General features: G+C 34.1%; 1 protein-coding gene across 7 annotated transcripts; it reads right to left on the bottom strand.

Moving 5' to 3' along the window:
* Nucleotides 1–1,429: 1,429 nt before the first annotated feature.
* On the bottom strand, nt 1,430–19,482 carry LOC128179708 (uncharacterized). 7 transcript variants are annotated; one of them, XM_052847244.1, is made up of 4 exons: nt 19,465–19,481; nt 9,018–9,146; nt 5,592–5,712; nt 1,430–3,336 (listed from the first exon to the last, which is right to left on the bottom strand). In XM_052847244.1, exons 3-4 carry the CDS (start codon nt 5,709–5,711, stop codon nt 1,567–1,569), a joined length of 1,890 nt encoding a protein of 629 aa, XP_052703204.1. In that variant the 5' UTR covers nt 5,712; nt 9,018–9,146; nt 19,465–19,481; the 3' UTR covers nt 1,430–1,566. The 7 variants fall into 7 exon arrangements, with proteins under 7 accessions (XP_052703204.1, XP_052703212.1, XP_052703236.1 ...); XM_052847252.1 differs by lacking the exon at nt 19,465–19,481 and adding an exon at nt 9,549–9,688; XM_052847276.1 differs by lacking the exon at nt 9,018–9,146 and having other exon boundaries at nt 19,465–19,482.
* Nucleotides 19,483–19,801: the final 319 nt, after the last annotated feature.

Consider the following 19,801-nt stretch of genomic DNA (forward strand, 5'->3'; position numbering starts at 1 on the left):
CTTTACTAAAGCATGTTCACGATTTTTAAATTTCTAATGATGCAATTGTTAAACATATTATATCTAATGATCAACAATTTATGGTTAATTCTATCATATATGTACCAATTTCTTTTTCTTTACAGTTGTGGGGGATGTTAATATAAGTTTAAAATTATCTAAATTAAATTTCAGAGACGAATTGTACTAGCTTTCGCTACTTTAAAGCATAGAATTGACTTTTATTTATAAAAAGAATTTGGAATAGCTGAAAAAGTCTGCTATTTCAATAATTCTGCCCAAATCTTGAATGTTTTTGATAAATAAAACGAATCATTTAATTCTACCAAAAGAAAGATTTCTCTTCTAAGTAATGTAAATCTATTATAAACCATAACCAATTGCAATTAGATATTTTTAGTAAATTACAATTCCACATGAAAATTCCCAGCATGGATAATGCTGTTCATATTCCTTAAAAACCCCATAAACTTAAGTTTTCATATCGCTGGAATCCTAAAAAAAAAAATTCAACCATTGACGATGGACTTTTGATGTATAAGCAATAGCCTATACAGCTTACATAACAAAACACATGTATGCAATACCAATAAATTTACACGCGATTGTAATTGCACATACATGTACTCTGTTTAAAAATTAATCGTTGAAAGTATAATTAAATTCATGTTGTATATCAAATATTTTAATAAATTAAGTACACTTTATTTTCAATGATTTCAAAACAGTAAAAGTAAAAAAAATATAGGCCCTCGCGAGGTTTGTTAAGAGGTTACATGTGATTGCTCGCTTGATGTTAGATATAATTGATGATCGGTTCGAATTTCCGTGCGTTAAGCGATAAAGACGGTTGCAAACTTGTTTGTAATGGTTATGGTCTGCATGGTACAGAACTGCGTTGTGCAAAATTTAAATAATTTATTATAACTTGATCTTTCCGGTCTTCCATCATGGTCCTCAAATTTGGATACTCTTTATTCACCACCTGTTTCAATCTCTGCAATAATTTGAAAATGTAAGTGAGTAATCTTATAGATTATTAACACTCTTCCATATCAATGATGACGCTGTTGACGTCGGCCACAGCTCTGAGTATCGTTTTTACCTCATGAACGCTGGAAATTAATTTATGATAACAATTAAATATATGGGAAAATAAAGGTTTATTGAATAAAGTTTATACGACGTTAAGATTATCACTCTGTCACCCCCCCCCCCCCCACCACCATATAACTTATCCTTTAGAATTTGGATAATCTTTTCTTGTGAAAGTTTTGTTGATGAGTTTGCTAAAACATTTTTGTTACATGAACTGCATATTTTTTTCAGTTAAATTGATATCGTATATCGTTGACATATATTCATATTTCAATTAAACCTGTGTTCACAATACACTTATTTTAGTCTAAAAACAACCAAGCTGACTAAAGACATGTAAATAATTTTGTGTTTTTTATTGTTTCTCTTCATAATTTACATTTGTCGATTAAGTTACAATGTATTATGACTTGCAATTTGCATCAGCTTTTAATGTTTCTTATGGAAGGGAAAGAAATATCCTAATATCTATTTGCTGTAGCTTAAACTATGTATTGGCATGGTTTGACGTTTGTCCTCTTTTTTCATGGAGATATTAAAACTCTGATTTTTCTTTCCACCTGGATAAAAATCGTCAACTTTCACTTTTCCAAAAATGTGTTTCATACCCTTCCTCGGTGGAATACCTCTAGAAGTGTCTGGTTTCAGACCAATGCTGACTGGCTCACTCATTGCATTGTGTTTGGCCTGTTGCGGCCGAAGACGAAAGTAAGAAAACACATGGGGGCGACAAATCCTGCTTGCGAAGAAGTGTTCGTCCACTTCTGAAATCTTCTTCATTTGTTTGTTTTTCACCTCAAGGAGAGCGCGTAAATAGGCATCGCGGTGAATGTTGGGGTCTACCCGTTTTGGTTTTTCTTGTTCTTCGTCCTCCGTCGTTGGAGTCCACATTCGCCCATACTTGTGCTCATCGTACAAGATGTCATCCACTCCCGCCATATAATCCTCGTCAGTCTTTCTAATCAACTCCAGGCGCCTCTGCTCATCATTATCATTTTCGTCGTCAAAACGAACTCGTTTGTCATCTAACTCTTCCGATTTGCTTGCTTTGGAACCGCGTCTTGATTTCTGGTGTTTATAACTAGATCCCCGGATGTTTTTTCTTTTGATAGGTTTTCCACATTCAGGACAAATGCCTTGCTTGGATGAAGACCTCGAGTGAATACACCACTTTTCATGGCCACCAACAATATGGCACTCGGAGCATCTAATCGTGGACATATCGACATCTTCACATTGACACCAATGATCAGAATTGTTGATGCGGGCGATTATCATTGATGGCGTCTCCGGTATCCCGAGCGATACATCATCAGAGCTTAATCTCGATTTACTTTTCTCGTGGTCGCGTAGAGAAGAATTCTCTGTGAACGATTTGTTCGTATTGTTTCTGCTCTGGGATGATGGAATATCGAATCCGCCACTCGGAACCGAGTCGTACATACCTCGATGGTGATACTTTACGTGGCCAAGTTCATCATCTCTCGGGTATATCATGTCGGCGTCGTCGAGTTTTTGAGAGGAATCTGAAGATCTTCGAGATTTCCTTTTTCCCGATTTTTTCTCGAGTCGTTCTCTTGATGCATTAATGCGTTCAATGCTCCCATGTATCGAAGGCAATTTATCGGAATGTTTTGGCTCCGGAATACTTAAATCAGAGGACTTGCTAAACCCTGATTTCGATTTTTGACTTCCACCAATTGGTGGCAATAAGACCTCGCGGTCTGGTGAAGGTTGAATGTCATACTGGGTTTGGTCTTCCTTGTTCCAGTCATCAATATAATTCACAATAATTTCCTCGTGATCTGAGGCACTGTCGCTTTCCATCCACGACAATTCCCCGACTTCAGGAATCCTCTTTCCATTTTCACCGGACACGTTTTCGAAAGCTGCTGGGACACTGTATCGGGAGTTGTCGTACAAGTCATCGTTGTAACGGACGCCATCAAGCACGGACTTATCGAAATATTTCTTCCCATACTTAGACGGGGGCGACCTGGCTCTACGGGTTATCTTGACTCGGAGTCCGCCCATGGGTTGTATCGGTTCCGAGTTGGTCGGCGATGGTCCTTTACCGTCGTCAATGATGACCGTGGGAAATGGTGTTTTGGGCATGTGCTCACATTGAGAGAAAAATCCCTTACTGAAGAGGTAGCCATGAGGGGTTTTATACTTTCCCTCTGGGTCAAGACGACTGCAGACATAACAAAATCCATTTGGAAGAGGCTTTCTCCGAATCTAAAATATAAGAATTAAAACTTTACTACTGTAAGCTAGCCTATCTTTTTCAAAAAATATGATTTTAACTTGTTACTAAAACATACTTGTTTTTCAGGTCGTATACCGTATCCATGCACTGTAACGTTTTTCAGCGGCTTAAAATGAATTTTTTCTCCAATAACCATTTCTAATCACTACTAACTTTTTTCTAAAATCTCATTTGATTGACACACCTTAACATCCGAGCAAACAGTATAAGATCCCTATACTTAGGATAACAATTTGAAGGCCAATGGCAACAGCAGCACCTTAATGACCAGCTAATGACAAAGCTATATTAACACTCAATCACTAACCGTCGCTTGACTGGTCTAAAATAATGGCAACTGTCGACGAATCGGAAGGACACTAAAGGTGAGTTCATTAAGGATCCATTTATAGATGTATATTAAGTAGACTAGATAGATCAGAGGAGAATTATCACCATCAGAAACGATGCAGTCTCCTAACTTTCCATTATTTAAGCGCTCACTTGGGTAGGATTGTTTACTCTAACTGTTCTAGAGATGAGGTTTTACCCCTAGGGGAACCCTTAGGAGAAGAATAATAGAGGAAGGCAGTGTTTGTATGTAACACTTCTTATCATCTTCACATCATTACAGCCTATTTTAAAAAAAAAATTTAAATTCTAACTTCAATATGAGGGTGTGGAGAAGGGCAGGCATTGTGTGACAATATAAAGGACACGGTATTGTCGGCGATCGGATTGTGTCTCTTTATGTTCCCCGGATTAAAGTCTCCCAAATCAGATAGGAGATACCAACAACAAACTCAAAATGTATCTGTTTAAAAACCTTCAGAATTGCTTAACATTAGACAAAGGGGCTTGCACTGGAACTAAGTCCAACAGAGACGATCAACGAATTCAATACAATAAGAGGCATGTTTCAATCCACATTTTGATTGATAGAGCTGGGAACCTTGTTTGCCTGTCAAAGATCAGCTGAAAAAATGTGTTAATACACATTTGGTCCTCTTTCTTTGGATCAAGATAGTATGGAGTCTTTTAAACGATTAGAAAATTTCAGTTACACACATGTAAGGAAGGGGGGGGGGTGTTGGGGACCTTCATATACCTATCATGGAGTGAAATTTGAGTAACTGTTATCTATTCATAAATATACCTTTCTCTTTGTACAAGACAATAATTCACTTCATTTATAATTGCTTAATTATTTTATTAACTCTTACACCTCACCTTTGATTTAATTGACTCACTCATATTGAAGTTTTACTCTATGACATATGTCACTCGTGCTTAAGTGCTAATTTCTATTGTTTTCAATTCTTATTTATATTGTGTTATACACCATTGCTGGGGGAGAGGAATTAGGTTTCGGATTGTTCGGGTGTAGTTTTTGGATTCCCAGAAATCACCCATACCGACCTAAAGTTCAAATAAAGTGCTTCTTACCATCTACAGCATTTTAGTTTTATTGTCGCCCGATATATAGAAACACCCATATTTTCCCCGGTGATATACCTATGATAAAGAAGTAGATACTCTGAAAACTTTTAATATCAAATATTCTAAATACATGTGCCAAATCTGTTTTTTTTTAATCTTTACTACTGCATGAATAAAAGAGAATTTTAAATTTTCGATTGTTTGATAGGTGACGTTAATTACCGATTGATGAAATGAAATGTTTGCTATTTGGTATTGGGCCCTTTTCATAGTTTAATTTACACGTATGGAAAATTCCACTTAATGTCCATTTAATGTCCAACGTATTTAGAATTTAATTACTCTTCGACACGCACATGAAAAAAAGTTTACTCGCAAAGGAGCATAATTATTTTTAGTTTAGTTTGTTTTGTTCGGAAAGATTCAATTGACTTCAATATTTAAAAAAAAATAAGCCTAAAATTTATTTTCTCTCGTGCATTTTAGGTCAATAAGGATTTTAATTTAAAAAAATGCTTTTAACAAAATATTAAAATAAATGTATCTTCTTTTTTCAATATCATTAAAAGTATTTATGAATTGATAAAAGTGTTTGTTTTTTTTTAAAGATCTTTTATACATTATATAAGTAAATATCCATCATACAGTTTTTCATGTGTTTGTTTTCGTATATTCGATTAAGTAGAGGATGAAGAATCATGTTAATAGGATCCTTCTGACGGATATACAATTTCCACAACTACTTTCTTCCCTTGATTTTATTACTGCTTCCCAAGGCATAACTGTTTAGTTGACCAATACTCACAGGGTAGTGTTGAAGATTCAAGTGATCATTCGGATTTTCTGGATTGGAAAGCAAACCTTTTAGTCTGCGTTGGTTTCTCCTGATTTTTACGAGGTCCAAAGGAACAGATGAGAATCCCATGCTGAAAATAAATGTCAAAACAAATAAATATTTTTACCTCTTTCTCTTTGTATCTAGCTGCGAGCAGGTTCACCACTTCATCCCATCGCATAGACGACAAAATACGAGTGTTCTGTCGAAGATTCCCTGGTAAGTCAAATTTTAACATATTTAAAGACTTATTCCAATCTCCAAAAAATAGGAAATTCCTTCACTACGTTCAAATGTTAACGTATTTTCTTTCTTCAAAGTTCAAATGGTTTCGAAATGGTCGGCTTCCCTAACATCGGAAGGCAAAAGTTAAACCAGCGTAGTGGCGAAAAGCAATGAAATGTCTGTTTTTTAACTCTATGAGTTGGTCCACTATGGATTTAACTGGATCCCGAAGGTTATCATTTATAATAAGCTATCGACAGTTCGAATGTCTCAACAAAATCCAGTATCGTGGTGAATGAAAAATTCTGTCCCTTATCTTTTATGTTAAAATCCAATTAAAATCTCTCTGAACAAACTAAATTCTAATCATTCGATACTGATTGATCGTTTCCAAATAATCGAATATCTTGTTTTAAAAAAAAGTCAAATCCGTTTCACAATTTTTTCAAACAGAAATAGTAGCATGCATTTGAATGCAACGAACAATAAACACATCCAATCGCTTGTAATTGAAGATTTACATCATAATCGTATATTTATACACTTCCGAAAACAATAATAAAACAGCCGACGTGATCAAAATATGGTATCCACCCGAGTCGACGGCGAAGGATAATATTGTCTTAAATCATATTTTTCTTATCTTTCCCGTGCCCTATTCTAGATAGGTCTATAAACACCAAAGTTAACCAATGACCCGAGCGTGACATGCAATCCGACTCAACAATAGTACCAATTATTTAAATATTATCGGGTGTCTCATCCGGTTTGATATCACGTGCCATTGAGGACATTATAGACAGTCTGTTTTGGATAGTGATCAAATCAAGAATCCGAATCAACAGGAAAATATTTTGATTACTCCCTAAAAGTCCACATCAACATGTTTATTAAAAATGTAATTCTTATGCGTTTACCTCAATCAATCGATATGTCCGTTTAATTTTGAAGAAAAAAAAAATCTCGTTCGTGTAGATACCCCTACTAAATTGATTCATATTTTCTTTGTATATTGATATTTCCTGTAACCACTGTAAATTATTACTAGATGTCAATATTTGCTCCATTTGCTTCCGAGAGCAAACTATGGCCTCCAATCATGCGAGATAGTTATCAATACTTGTGTCTATTGAACAATATTTCACATTTCCTCCACTGCTGCGAAATCTGAAAATGCGCCATTGTGAGATTGGAGTTTGGTCAACATCTCGAGGAGCTTGCTAATTCTTAATTACACACTCCCTCATTACATCAGGTTTAAGAGACAAAGAAGTACCCATACTCAGGAATTAGGTGAAATCGATCCGCTTCGGTCTCTATACACGGCTAGGATTTAAGTCTGACATGCCAGGTATAAAATTGACAGGCAGTTATAAAGAGATATTTTCAAGAGTACATACTGAAAAAGCAACTATTGCTGGGATACACACGAAGTGTAATAAGAGAAGTCTACAATGTAGATCTGTCCATTTGATTGACATCTTATTGTAAATCAAAATATTGCAGATATCAAAATGCAATTTTAGCGATTTAAAAAAACCCAACTCTGCCATGAATAGCTTCGAAATCAGAGTAAGCTTTGGATCACTGTTTTCTTTCATATACTTGAACAACACAGAATAAAAGATTTGTGTAATCTCTGCAAACGTTCCCTATCATATAAATTGCTCTTCTCTTTGCTCATTCTAAACAGAATTGCAGTATACCCGGCGGAATAAATGTTGCAATCGTTTTGAGCCCTTGCTTTGTGATTTTGATACAAAGTCTGGAGAAAAATAAAGCGGTTTTGTATCTCATAATATTTGCAACATCTCACACAGATAGAGTAGGAACGAATCAATTGGGAACTGCTCGTACATTTTCCTAACCTCAATTAAACCCTCTGTTAAAAAAAGGTAGTTTTCGTGAATTTGTACATGTATGGAGACCAGAATGGTTAAGATGGTATTGTGTTTAGTTTATCGGTGACTTTAACATGTACCTTCCGAAAATTTTTTGATAGAGTTAAAATACCCCTGTGCAAGAATTACAATACACAAAAATGTAGATTGATTTAGGTCCAAATTGGCTTTGGGCTTTGATTCAAAGGCGGGGTATTACTTTCATGTATTTATATAATCAAACTGCAAATCCTCATTATTTTTCTTACCTTAATTTTAATTAATGATATCCTCAATATATCATTGTTTAACCTATCATCCCATATTCCTCGGACATTGAATAAAATGTACAGGTATTTTGCACTTTACTTAATACTTTTATTAGCAACGCACTAATATAAAATGGCTGAGACCCTAACAGTTATTTTTTAAAATGTCTTTGTTTTCCCTATCGTTTATTCTATCAGCATGGAAAGAAATTTCCCTTCTGTATATTCTTCTTTTGTCATACTTAATTGCCCGTTCATGTATCACTTTTCATATTCGCATTTAAATGACCGATAAGAATTTTTCTACTGTACAATGCCATTGAAAATTAATTTCAAAAGAACACATGCACAAAAAGTCGCGCTCAAAAATGTTTAGGAACATGGTAACAATATTCTTCTGTGTAATAATAGAGGGAGGGTATAGTTGTGTTTTTAAAATGACAATCAGCTGTTAAAACCACGTTATGTACACATCGGCTTTAAGGTACATGTACACGTACCTACTTAAAAAGCTATCGTCTAGTTTACTTCAACGTGGATAAGTTAGTTTAATATTTCGTACCTTAACATAATACATCATAATGCATTACATAGGCCTACATGTACTTTTAATAATCCTCGTTAATTCTGATTTAGTGTCGAATATTATTTGATATCACTTACTGTGGTAATATAAGAGGCCAGATGGGGTATCCAATTAAAAGCATGGGTGACACTATGTCTATTTGTATATAAAGGTTATAGATATGGACAAATATATCTCGATAGAGTGATTGTTTGACAACAGTGACCAAAACTGTCGAAATTGTAGGCTAAGTCGTAGAGACTATAATCTTGCACAATTCTTTGTATTCGTCATATGTGCAAAATTCATTTTTCAAAATCTAACTTTTTAACAGGAAGTTTATATACAAAAATCAAACATAATAAAACATAGTTAATCTTACAAAGGAAAAAAATCAGAAACAAAAATGTTCATTCTTTTTTTTTTGTATGGTAGATGAAATAATTAGAATTCTTACCCACACCTGGTGATTGGTTGTGAATTATTGAGTTAATCCACGTAAAAGAATAACTCCGCCAGGTATTTTGATTGATCAAATAATTTTCTCGATGCTTGAAATTGGCTTTTCCATATTTGCTGCTATCAACTGGAATGAAAATGAAGGAGATTTTTGTTTAAAATTCTGTGGCCACTCTAGCTTTGTTTATCTTAAGCATATTTTGATGTAAATTCAATTAAAATCTGCGTTCTCGTTGGAAATAATCAATTTCGATTATAAGTACTAAGCACTTAATCGGTGAAGTTTTTCATCAACAAATTATTAAACTCAATCTGTATTTGTCAAGGGTTATGTGGGCATCTTTCAAATTGATAACGATTTATATTGTCTATGTCAGAAATGTAGTACCAATGAAGGTACAAATATAAAACAGTTATCGGCGATTGTATTTTTAAAACCCTGCCCTGTAAAAACTGAAATTCGATAAATAATAAGTTTGCATATTAAATAAAAAAACATAAATTTTGTACAGAAAAGAATAAAACTCACCTTTAATATTGATTTACTCGTAGCTGTGGGATAAACTTATTGAGCTGAGGCTAATAAACACATCAGAAAAGGACGGCCATAAAAAATTTACCCCCCAGGCGGGAAAGATTCCCATCAAAACTAAATGGTGTTGATGTGATCTTGTAATATGTTTGTTCAAATTGGTACAAATATTGAAGATAATCTTTCGTGTTAAAATGTCTAACGTAATCTATTATCAAAACTCAAAACTTGGTAGCGCCATAAGTTTTACCAACAGTCTCATTGTTAAAGTTTCAACACCCTTTTGTTATAGTAAAGAGATTACAGGGCCATGTTTTGAATAAGAAGATGTGATATTTTATAACTGTACAAACATTTCATCTAGCTCTTTTACAAAAATATATTAAATAGACTTACTCAAAGCTTTCAATGTGTGGTTTTTTTTTTCCGCCAGTAATTGTTACTTCGTTCAAAAGTGAACAACTATCTATCTGTACGAAATATTTACAATGATGAAATTTTCGAATAGGATTTTTTTATTTGTATTTCAACAAAGAAAGAAGCTATTTAAAAAAAGATTACTGTAATAAATCAAACACTCAAATCATATAAAGACATGTATATAATCCAAGAGACGAGAGAAGAAAAAAAAATCCCTCTTGACTTGTGATCTTTACATTCAATGATTGGGTCGCATCACGTAGGTAGGGTTATTTCCCTTCAGCCAATTGCAACGAGACATTTTCTTTTGATTAGACCAAGTGTAGCATATACCCATAAGTTAGCAAACCAGGCCACTAAGCAATAGGAAATCAATCGATGCTTCCTGATTAATTCTCTGACGCTGGTCCGGTTAATTTGCCCCTCTCTCATTAGTGAGTGTATTCGATGTGTTATTGGACCAGACAGAGATATACTGTAAATCACACACAGATTCCATTGTTTTATTACAGAAACACGGGAGCAATCATCGCAATGCCACAGATACCGTAGGCAAGATTAATTTGGATTTTATCATTCACCCGGCCGCGGAAATATTTCGGACGAAGGAAGATTTCAAGTGGGGGCTTTTTCTGTCACTTTCAGGACAAATATATAAATGGCGCCAGGGCTCAAGTATCGGAGTACCGGACTTAATTAAAAAAAACCCATTGGCGACCAATTTCAATTTGTTAAGCAAACAACTTATATTATAATGGCAATGTTTGATTATTCATTGAAATTTTTGGATGTGTCTTGATCATTTTTTTCTTTTTTTTTTCAGTAAGTCCAGAAGTACATGTCTTTATCCATCACTATTTTTTTTTAAATTATACAAATTGTAAAGTCTTGCATATATACTCAGCTGGTTCATTAGGTATTTCTCTATCACCTGAGAGCAAAATGTGTCAGCACGACTTTTGATGGCTCCCAAGTCCCAATACGCCGTGCACAGACCTTAATGACCGAAGTAAACAAACAGGACACGGACAACCGGATTAAAAAGTCTTTAAATCGCTTTAACTTGTTATCTCCGACAAAAATGACTAAATTTTAAACTGTTTTAAAATCTAAATACGTATATAAACATAAGTACGGTTTGAGTGAACTAATAATGACTTTGTTTCGAAATGAGGTGGTATAAGGTGAAAAACGTTTAATAAACCTAAACTAACATGTACATGTATTTTGTCTCTTTTAGAATCTTAAGAAGTGTAGATATGATGTTCCTAATTTCGCATCGAAATCTAATCGTCATATTTCTTGTATTTGTCATATATTGGTTTTTGTAGACATATTATTAAGCACTCAAAATATCAATGATGAAAATATGGGGAAATTTTTTAGTCGGGTCAAAAAATTAAACATGACAGACAAATCCAATCAGCATAGACCTCTAGGTGTTAAAAGTTCTTTAGCTTCTGTAGCCGTGTTTTTATAAAAATCCACATTAACTGGAAAACATTGTTATTCTATTCTTGATATCAATATTACCATGTTGTTTGAAAAATCCATACAGCGTATCAGTTTTTACATACATACAATTGAAAAATCTGTTCACATAAGTGCAAAGGTTACCAGGAAATCCGAGAGAGGAGGCGTTTTGGCTCTCCAGCCTGATGATACAAGCGGATCATATAGCATGCACAGGATCGACACAACCACAGCTGTGTATGCGACATTGTATGATGTATCCAGCCATCTAACAGTAGTAAAAAACCAAATCAGCGCACGTCTTGTCCGTTCATGTTTATTGTTTACGAATAAAACTATTTTTAAAAATGCATCATAAGTGTAAGGGAACACTGGTTATACTTTTTACAATTCATAAATCAGTACTAGTGATTAAGTGAAGTAATTAGAGACGCTTATTTCGCTTATTATGATAATATTGATGAATACCTCATATCAATGATATAGAAATCTTTGCAAATATATAAGACTGTGATTGGGCTAAATCCTGCAAAAAAAAAGAAAGAAAAAAAAAGAAAAAAAGAAAAGAAACAAGAAAACAAAATTTGAAAGTTGATTTTTTATTCATCTATTTGCGGAATAAGGAATCATATTTTCAGTATTATGAGGTGGTAATGTTGGTCGGGGGCGTGATCAAATCCAATAGAGCTCGACCGAAATTATCACCTCATAATATTCAAAGAATGATTCCTTATTAATACTTATATTCAATATAATTTTCAGCAATTGTACGAGTAAATAATTGAATATAGATAAGCAAACCCCGCTTGCAGCCTTGCGCCCCAGTTATACGTCATTTGAATTTATTGGACGGTACGTAGTCTTATCACAAGCAAAGACACTGGAAAATATAAATATAGTCAATTTGACTGTATACTTACAATGTTCTTTAATGCGTTGTGCTTTCGAATACTTGAACTACAGATACCATTGACTTGTTATTAGTAGCATTACTAGTGATCAATAGTCTCTTTCATGTGTCTTTTATCATTATAGGCGAGTGATATGGTTTTCAGTCACTCCTTTATTCTTCTTTGACACAGGGATGTTCATTAAACATCTCCTTCTATAACTGATCTGGGGTAAGATAAACGTATACTGGTATGTTGATCATTAAAATGCTTCCTTCAATGTCTGCTTTTGTCTGTTAAAGGTATACTAGATGAGATGATACCTTCGATAGAAATACAGATTGCAAAAAGTAGTCTAATGATTTAGCAGCCCATAAAAGTAGCGACTGACATTTCTAGCACTTGCCTAAATATCAACAACACAAAAAAGCAGATGTTCTAGATCTCAACTAACAGATGCTCTGAAAATTTAAAGCATTGCAGTTATTGTTTTATCATTAGAACATGAATCAATAATAAAAGTCGCCCCAAACTTCTGTCACAGAAAGTAGCACATATTTACCTTCAATGAAACTACAAAGTACAGCATATGAGTATATCCCTCTAAATAGTGCCTTTAAGCAAAATAGTTCCTATTCTTGCAGAGTGTATATACATTTATTGGGACATTTTAAGTCAGAATGCTTGATACATGTCAGAAAAGAGGAACCCTAACGTTAACATTACCGCCTATGAAAAATGCACTAGTGGACTATACCCATATAATAGAAGTGACTACCATGTAAAGAACAGTCAATATACTCGTTGTTGAAAAGATGTGCATCGAACACTCTCAGTTACAACAAATTAACGTATCTTTATACACGTTTATTTAATGGTACAGTTTTACCATCGTTTGACAAGAAAAGAAACCAGAGATAGATTAATCATATATAGCAATATTGAAATGTCTTAATTATTGATCTACTGAGTATATCTACTTCCCATGTGATTTTCATTCAATGTGAAGAAATGAGAGAGCTGGAGTATGATAAGTGAATAATGACATTAACAAACTGTCAACCATCTCAAAAATCCACAAAGCGAAATACAAATTCAGAGCAGAGCAACACGAACTTCTAAAAAGAAAACGGTGGGATCAGGTGCCTAAGAGGAGTAAGCATCCTCTACCGACATCATAGAATAACATTTCCGCTGGTAGATGATACATTTCTGATCAAAGAGTTGCCAAATATAATTATTCTAATAATGTTTCTCTTTAATCAAAATTTAGTGATTGAAATCTGAAGGATGCGTAAAATACAATTACATGTACAGTAAGTTCACATTGTATAATACAGTTTGTTTTATGACGTTCATCAGCATCATATACGTACGATAGACGAATAGGGCCACAAGAAATATTTTTATCTCGTAATTACGAGAAAAGGTCTCGTTCTTACAGGAAAAGATCTCGTTATTACGAGTTAATTATCTCGTATTTACGAGAAAAGATCTTGTTATTACGAGAAAGGATCTCGTTATTACGAGATAATTGTCTCGTTATTACGAGGAAAGATCTCGTTATAACGAGTTAATTACCTCTTACGATCTTTTCTCGTAATTACGATATCTTTTCTCGTAATAACGAGATAATATTTTTTTATGTGGCCCTATTCGTCTTTATGGATAAACGTATGCACCACTGACTTTAACTGGTAACAACTGACACAAACAAAATGATAAAAATGCGTTCATGAACATATAAGGCAGTGTTAAACGCATCTTAAGTGTCAACGTCCACTGGTCACATTCTGGGTTTTTTTAGGGGGGGCATGTTGGTAGAAAGTGGGGTTCAAAGAAAGATGGTTAAAACGTAGACTTTCCTTGCTTAAATCATGGTTCGTTATTATCACAGATGCAAGCGTCTGAAAGATTGTATCTTTATAGTTATTACAATAATGAACTTGTACGCTTTAGAGATGCACCTACACTTGGAGGTCAAACAAACCTGCCCGCTTATACACAATATTATTTATTTGATTTCCTCTTAGAAATAAAGATTTCAATTCTGATTAACTCAACCGCAGCTTTTTACCATGATAAATTTGATTCTTAGTTATATGTTTTAATAAATAATTGAAAAAACTGAGAACCCTGACCTTACATCTTACACCATGGATTATTACAAATTCTCTGTGAAGAAGACTTATAATTAGTAGTTAATAGAAATAAAACTTGTTGACTTGTGTATCAGCGAATCAATTCCCGTTTACAAACATGCCACCATTAAGATAACATTTGTGTTCTGTTTTATCTTCATTTTCAAAGTATTGCGGTGAATCGGTGCTGATGCTTCGCAATGGATGTAACAAATCTCTGTCTAGGGACTACTTTCTGGGCTTCTTTTTACGGCCTGGTTAACACCAGAGTTTATAATGCTTTTGTTTTTGCAAAGTTCTCCTCGCGATAACAATGTATTTGTACACAGCTATGTACATAGACAAACATCAATAATTGCTATAATTCTGACATCACTATCGACAAATCCTGCTGCACGATAAGAAGCAACTGTGTATATTCTTCCCCGGTCTTGTCCGATTTATGTGTCCTGTTATACATAATCGTAAAAGACAGTCGTATTTTCATTGCTATATAACAGTAATCAATCTTGTGTATGACATTAATCTTGAAGATTTTGGCTGCTATGAATTCCCCCTTTTTTCCGGAAATCAATAACTTGTGCTTGTTGCCTATTAAAGTGTTGTCAATCACGTACAAACTAATATCTGAAGCTAACCTGGTTCCTAATTCTGGATTCATTCACATATATATACGATTGAACAAGTAAATAAAACAAGACTGCTTTATTTCAATATCAAAATGGCTTTTTCCCATGCAGAATATGAGTGCTCTTCATGCTATCTATATACAGTCATCATGTATTACATTTCAATGCAGGTTATGAGAGTATAAAATCAGGTATATGTATATACAGTGTATATACAGTACACATGTATTACATTACAAATTTACAATACAGGTTATGAGAGTATAAAATCAAGAACTTCTTTTCCTTTGAATACATTTGAAATTGAACTTTATATAATTATATACGTTTTAGTGTATTTCATTAGTTTTGATGGTTTATTGCTTTTTGATAAAGCGAACAACATCAGTGATAGAAGTATATGAACTACACTCGAGATAGAACCATTTTACAAGAGCTTGGACTTTGGGTAGTTGTGTCAAACAACACTGTGACGTAGGTCTCTCTTTTTCATTGCTGGCCACTCAGCTATGGCTCTTTGAAATAAGCAAGATTTGTCTGGCTTTTGAGCTAAGACTACGCAATCGGTGCATAGAAACAGCGTCATTTTTGACTTTTTTGACGCACGAAATAGAAAGCTACGCCCTACTGAAAGTCCAAGGTCTTGTCAGAATGGTTTTAAGTAATCAGCATCTCGTTGTGAGTAGCAAATTTGAAGCCCACCCAGGCTACCTTCAAGTACTAAAAACTCTATAGTACGGCTTCATATCTTGTTTCATGCCTGATTATGGCACATAATGATGGAGGAAGAATAATATAAGCCTTCAAACTTTAGTTATCTCCTGGAGATTACATCAACTAAAAACAGCCCAAATCAAAGAATCTGCTAAACATAATTTTACAGGAGTATATATAACATTTTACTTATGATGGACAGTTCTGACTAGTTCGGCCCATCTACGACGATCATGAGTGAACATTTGGTGTTCAAATTTCAGATTAATATTTTATTTCTAAATAAAGTAACAAACTGTCAAAACTGCCTATCAAAGAGTACGGATGCAGGATTTGAGTCTCCGAGTCCTGAGTCTCGGAGTCCCCCACATAGGTATGAGGCATCACTTACTCATAATACATTTATTCATACATGGCATAAAATTTACAAAGGTTAATATATAGAATATACAATACATGACTCAATATAGAGTACCAGAGCTATCGTCGCAGACACAGAATCGCCAAATATGACACTTATTTATAAACTCTCAATTTGGATATTATTATGCCCGTATTATGCACCTGGTTTCATAACATCATTTAGGAATACAAGGCAGTGCTACAAGAGTCCCAGAGTTCATTCTGTTAGTTATCATTACCACAATTCATTGCGCAGAATCTAGGTATACATAAGTATCATAGTGACCAATGTGTAATACTAGCAATTCAAGGTCATAGCATGGCTATCTGTTTACAATAAGTAAATGTCGAAGAACTATCTCAATACTGAATATAAGTAATTTGCTAAATGCACTTGGAAAAACAGTCCATAAAAGTGTCAGTCAACTGTATTTAGATTGTAAAAAAAAACAGTCCATAAAAGTGTCAATCGACTGTACAGTAAAACTCGTTTAGTACGAACACGGATATAGCGAATTTTCGGATGTAGCGAAGTCTTTTGGAATCCCCGGTAAAAATCTTAACAACTCTTTGCAAAATTTTACGGTTAAAACGAATTCTGATATAACGAATTTATGGATATAGCGAACTGATTTTAAGTCCCGTAGAGATGAAATATAACGAAATTTAACACATTGATAACGAATTTCTTTATAGTTTAAAAAAGTAAGCACTACCAATTAATAAAATAGTTTGAAAAAATTTATTTTCATAGAATTTTTTCAATTCATAATTCGATTATTAAAGGTATCAGAGTAATGAATTTTTATTTTAAGCCTCATTTAGCGAAATTTATAGTCTGGTGAAAGAAAACATGTATATAGTGAATTCGCTATAGATAATATTACGAATTCGCTATACGAATATAACGAATTACGGATATAACGGAGTAATTTCATTGGACCCTAGGAATTCGCTATAACCGAGTTTTACTGTATTTAGATTGTTAAAAGTTACAATGCACATTTTTTGACAGTGCATATTTGTTTGTGCACCTATATATATATTTTATCAAGAGCTTGGACTTTGGATAGTTGTGACAAACAGCATTGTGACATAGGCCTGTCTATTTCATTGATGCCCATTCAACCATTGCTCTTTGAAATCAACAATATTTGTCCTGCTTTTGAGCTAGGACTATTCAATGTGTATATTTCACTTGATAACAGCGTCATTTTCATTGTGTTTTGATGCAAGAAATAGATAGTTACATCATACCGATAGTTCAAAGTCTTGTTAAAATGGTTCTACATTACAAAAATCACAAAACATAGCTCTTCATTTTAATATTTAACATTTTCTCCTTAAGAACTACAGATGCATTTATACTTCAATCGTTTTATGCATTTTAGCATACACAACTCACGCATATAACCAGTTATTCAAAGTTGGTTTTAAATCCGTAAGATACATTTGATTGAATTAAAATTCATAGTACGCAACTAAATAAAGGGTTAATATGAGTAAACAAATGCTATAACAGGATCAAGTGACCAAGTGAATAATTGAAGACAGAAAAGGACAGACCCAAACTGTACAAACCAACCAGGGACACAGATCGTCATTGTCAATTGGATGCTTTGCCTTGACAATACGATTCATTCACAAGAAGGGTGAGTGATACTGGGAGGTTTGATGAAAGTGATAATAGCAAACAATGCAATGTTTTATTGACTTCAAATGCATGTGAAAGGTAACTATTACCCTAAAAGTGCATCAAATAGAGAGAACAATATCATGTTTGCAACATAAAACTGCCATGGTTTTACGTAATAAAGAACGAGGGGGCAAACTTAGAACTAAGTGCGTTTTGCCATATAGCACACTTCTGCTTGTCCTCTCGTCTGTCTCGATTGTCTGTTGATTTATATCATGTATACCACTGCTAACCTGAAATTTTTATTGACTCTTAATGTTCAGTGCTTCGATTCCTTCCGTGAATTGGTGAATGCTTTCTCATGTACTAGCAATTATACACGCAATGAAAGAGATGTTTATGGTTTCGGTTACATAATTTCTCATTACAATGATGCTTAGGAAGAATACAGTGTTTGCGGGAGGATTTTGTGTCTTTCGGTCCCAGATTGGTAAAACCATTTTAAGACAATGCGCCCGTTGTTTACTGGAACATAACCTTGCAAGTATTTTAGAGAGAGAGAGAGAAAAAACCTCCAACATCCTTGTATTTAAATAAGCACTTCGTTCAATGCCACAAAAGTTGCTGTGATGGTGGATATTGGCGCATCATCCAAACACTGGAGGCCGATTGTAATTCGATCAATACCAGGCCGTTACTTACCACACGTTACTTACAAGTAGATGAAATATCATTCATTTATTATTAGCATTCAATGACATAGAAATCACGGGGATCAAGAATAGAACACGTCCATATTATTAACGGATAACATGTCCGTACATTATTCTAGTATAATTAACGAATATGTGGGTTACCCGACGTCCACAGAACCTCAGTAAGAGGTATCGCAGAGTTCAGGATACGATGAGCTTATCATGTTAAGATTTAATTAAAGATGTCCGTTTAATCAGCTATCCTTGTGATCACCGTTGCCGATTATGCCACCTGAGAGAGTCAATACTTGTAAAACTGTGCACACAGTGGCTGCTGTATTTGATCATTGTCTGTCATCGGATTGAAATGACTACCGGGGAGGGGGGTATTCATTGATTCTGACAATATTTTACATAAATGCATGAAAAGGCGTATAAAACTCGTTCATATCTCTCTCTCTCTCTTTCTCTCTCTCTCTCTCTGAATTCTCCTCTCCCCCTAACTTTCTTGCAGCATTTTATGAAATGCCGGCCGTTATACAAACTTCTCAAAACAAATAATTACAAAAAATTTAGAGCACATGTTTAACCTTGATTTCGTTTTAAAATTTATGCGTTTTTTAATTCGGAAACAGCATTTCAAATTTTGCAGTAATCGTTAGTACTCTCCCTTGTTTTCTTAGGACTTTAGCCTCTCTAACACAAATCAAAGAGGCAAGTGACAACCGTAACAGGACTGTCATTGCCTTGACTTGATATTTCTAAATTTAACAAGTTATTTTGCTTAACATTTACAGAATTTAATTTAAACACAATTTCAATATAACCATGAATACCTATATGTATGAAGTTTGAGCTTCTTAACAATCAATAAATCAAAATGAACACAACCCAGAAAATTCGAGAATATTACCTGGTGTTGGGCGTGTCTTCTAGCAAGGAGTTTTCAGCTTCAATCCACAGGTTTCATTATGAGATCATTTTTCTTGTGGGTGAACTATTGACCAGATGATAGTTCATTAAATCTACTAACGATGTCCATGAAAATACCTCTTTTTTGATGTGATTCTGAAATAAGAAAAAAAAAACTTCTCTCAAACCACCTATTAAAGAGAGAAAACAAGATTTTTAATATCTTCTCACGACTTTTGTATGAAAGCTGTTGCTTCGTCGTTTATTTTTTATTGACAATGATTTCTAACCAATCCGTTGGGAAATGGTCAAGCCCAGCTTGAATCTAAATGTTGAAT

Source organism: Crassostrea angulata, chromosome 1 (assembly GCF_025612915.1).
Source record: "Crassostrea angulata isolate pt1a10 chromosome 1, ASM2561291v2, whole genome shotgun sequence".
Classification (NCBI taxonomy): Eukaryota; Metazoa; Mollusca; class Bivalvia; order Ostreida; family Ostreidae; genus Magallana; species Magallana angulata.

What these genes read in the sequence shown, in the direction of transcription:
- LOC128179708 (XM_052847276.1), bottom strand. Translation starts at nt 5,711, where the DNA reads ATGGGATTCTCATCTGTTCCTTTGGACCTCGTAAAAATCAGGAGAAAC. An exon ending in TGAATCTTCAACACTACCCT is followed by an intron (nt 3,337 to 5,591) that starts GTGAGTATTGGT and finishes CTTATATTTTAG; the next exon opens with ATTCGGAGAAAGCCTCTTCC.